Source organism: Nestor notabilis, unplaced genomic scaffold (genome assembly GCF_000696875.1).
Source record: "Nestor notabilis isolate BGI_N333 unplaced genomic scaffold, ASM69687v1 scaffold5446, whole genome shotgun sequence".
Taxonomy (NCBI): Eukaryota; Metazoa; Chordata; class Aves; order Psittaciformes; family Psittacidae; genus Nestor; species Nestor notabilis.
The window spans coordinates 1-2,089 of record NW_009931358.1 but is presented as its reverse complement, the minus strand read 5'-3'; the positions used below and the strand labels follow the sequence as shown (position 1 = coordinate 2,089).

The 2,089-nt window shown below is 52.9% G+C and overlaps 1 gene segment (V, D, J or C); it reads left to right on the top strand.

The window, feature by feature from the left end:
• Positions 1 to 1,889, top strand: part of LOC104406756 — a gene marked incomplete at its 5' end in the record, with an annotated part of 3,516 nt that extends 1,627 nt beyond the window's left edge. Inside the window, 2 exon segments of the C gene segment in view lie at positions 3 to 269; positions 1,453 to 1,889. Coding sequence covers positions 3 to 269; positions 1,453 to 1,889 — 704 coding nt within the window.
• Between the last annotated feature and the right edge of the window lie 200 nt (positions 1,890 to 2,089).

Below are 2,089 nucleotides of genomic sequence, written 5' to 3'. Positions count from 1 at the left end.
CCTCTTCAACGAGAAGGCGGCCAAGCTGAGGTGCCAAGTGCTCAACGTGCCCAGCATCGAGGGGCTGGACATCTCCTGGTGGAAGGAAGACGGCACCGAGCTGCCCACCAAGAGGTCCCCCCATGTCCTGGAGGCCAACGGGCTCTTCAGCGTGGTGGCCGTGGCCAACGTCTGCACCACGGACTGGGACAAGGGCGAGACGTTCACCTGCAGGGTCACCCACCCCGAGCTGCTCTTCCCTGTCGAGGCCACCCTGCAGAAGGCAACCGGTGAGTGGCCACCGGGTTGGACTGGGCCCCACTGGGCTGTAGAGGTCTACAATGGTCTATACTGGTGCTGGGGGTGGTTTGGGACTGGTCTATAGTGGTTTAGACTGGTCTAGACTGGGTTATAGTGGTCTAGATTGGTCTATAGTGGTGCTGGGACTGGTTTGGGACTGGGTTATAGTGGTTTAGACTGGTCTAGACTGGGTTATAGTGGTCTAGATTGGTCTATAGTGGTGCTGGGACTGGTTTGGGACTGGGTTATAGTGGTTTAGACTGGTCTAGACTGGGTTATAGTGGTCTAGATTGGTCTATAGTGGTGCTGGGACTGGTTTGGGACTGGGTTATAGTGGTTTAGACTGGTCTAGACTGGTCTATAGTGGTCTAGACTGGTCTATACTGGCCTATACTGGTGCTGGGAGTGGTTTGGGACTGGTCTATAGTGGTTTAGACTGGTCTAGACTGGTCTATAGTGGTCTAGACTGGTCTATACTGGCCTATACTGGTGCTGGGAGTGGTTTGGGACTGGTCTATAGTGGTTTAGACTGGTCTAGACTGGTCTATAGTGGTCTAGACTGGTCTATACTGGCCTATACTGGTGCTGGGAGTGGTTTGGGACTGGTCTATAGTGGTTTAGACTGGTCTAGACTGGGTTATAGTGGTCTATAGTGGTCTATACTGGTCTATAGTGGTACTGGGAGTGGTTTGGGACTAGTTAAGACTGGTTTATAGTGGTCTAGACTGGTAAAATGACCCAATCCCACCATTTGCTTTGGAAAATCAAGGGAAAATGACCCAATCCCACCATTTCCTTTGGAAAATCAAGGGAAAATGACCCAATCCCACTGTTTCCTTTGGAAAATCAAGGGAAAATGACCCAATCTCACCATTTCCTTTGGAAAATCAAGGGAAAATGACCTATTTCCACTGTTTCCTTTGGAAAATCAAGGGAAAATGACCCAATCCCACCATTTCCTTTGGAAAATCAAGGGAAAATGACCTATTTCCACCATTTCCTTTGGGAAATCAAGGGAAAATGACCCAATCCCACATCTCTTTGGGAAAACCCGATGGGAACGGATCCAATTCCACTCCTTCTGTCGCCAACCCAAAGGAAATGGACCCAATCCCACCGTTTCCCTCGGGAACCCCTGGAAAACTGACCCATTCCCGCCTCTCCCTTCCGCAGTGAGCGACGCCAAAGCTCCCTCCGTCTTCATCTTCCCCCCTCCATCGGAGCAGCTTTCCATGCAGGAATCTGCCACCATCACATGCCTGGTGAAGGGCTTCAACCCTCCGGACCTCTTCATCCAATGGCTCCGGAACGGGGAGCCCATTCCCTCCTCCGACTACGTGACGTTGCCGCCGGCGGCCGAATCCCACCTTCCCGCTTCCAAATCCCATCTTCCCACTTCCAAATCCCGCCTTCCCACTTCCTACTTCACCTACAGCACCTTGACGGTGCCCGGAGAGGATTGGTCCAGCGGGAATGTCTTCACGTGCCTGGTAGGACATGAGAAGATCCCAATGCAAGTGGTGCAGAGATCCGTGGATAAAGCCTCTGGTAAACCCACCGCCGTCAACGTATCCCTGGTCCTCTCGGATATTGCCAGCTCCTGCTATTGAATTCCTTAAGGAATTCCACATCCATCCCCCCCCCCACCCCCCCGATAGCGCATAAAGGGGGGAAACGGGAAGAGGAGAGGGGGGAAACGGCCCCAAACTTGAGCAATAAAACGGTGTTTCCATGGAATGATGAGAGCCAAGGGATGGGGGAGCGGAGCTGCGGCGTTCCCGGTGGGATTCCGAGGGGAACTGGAGAGGGA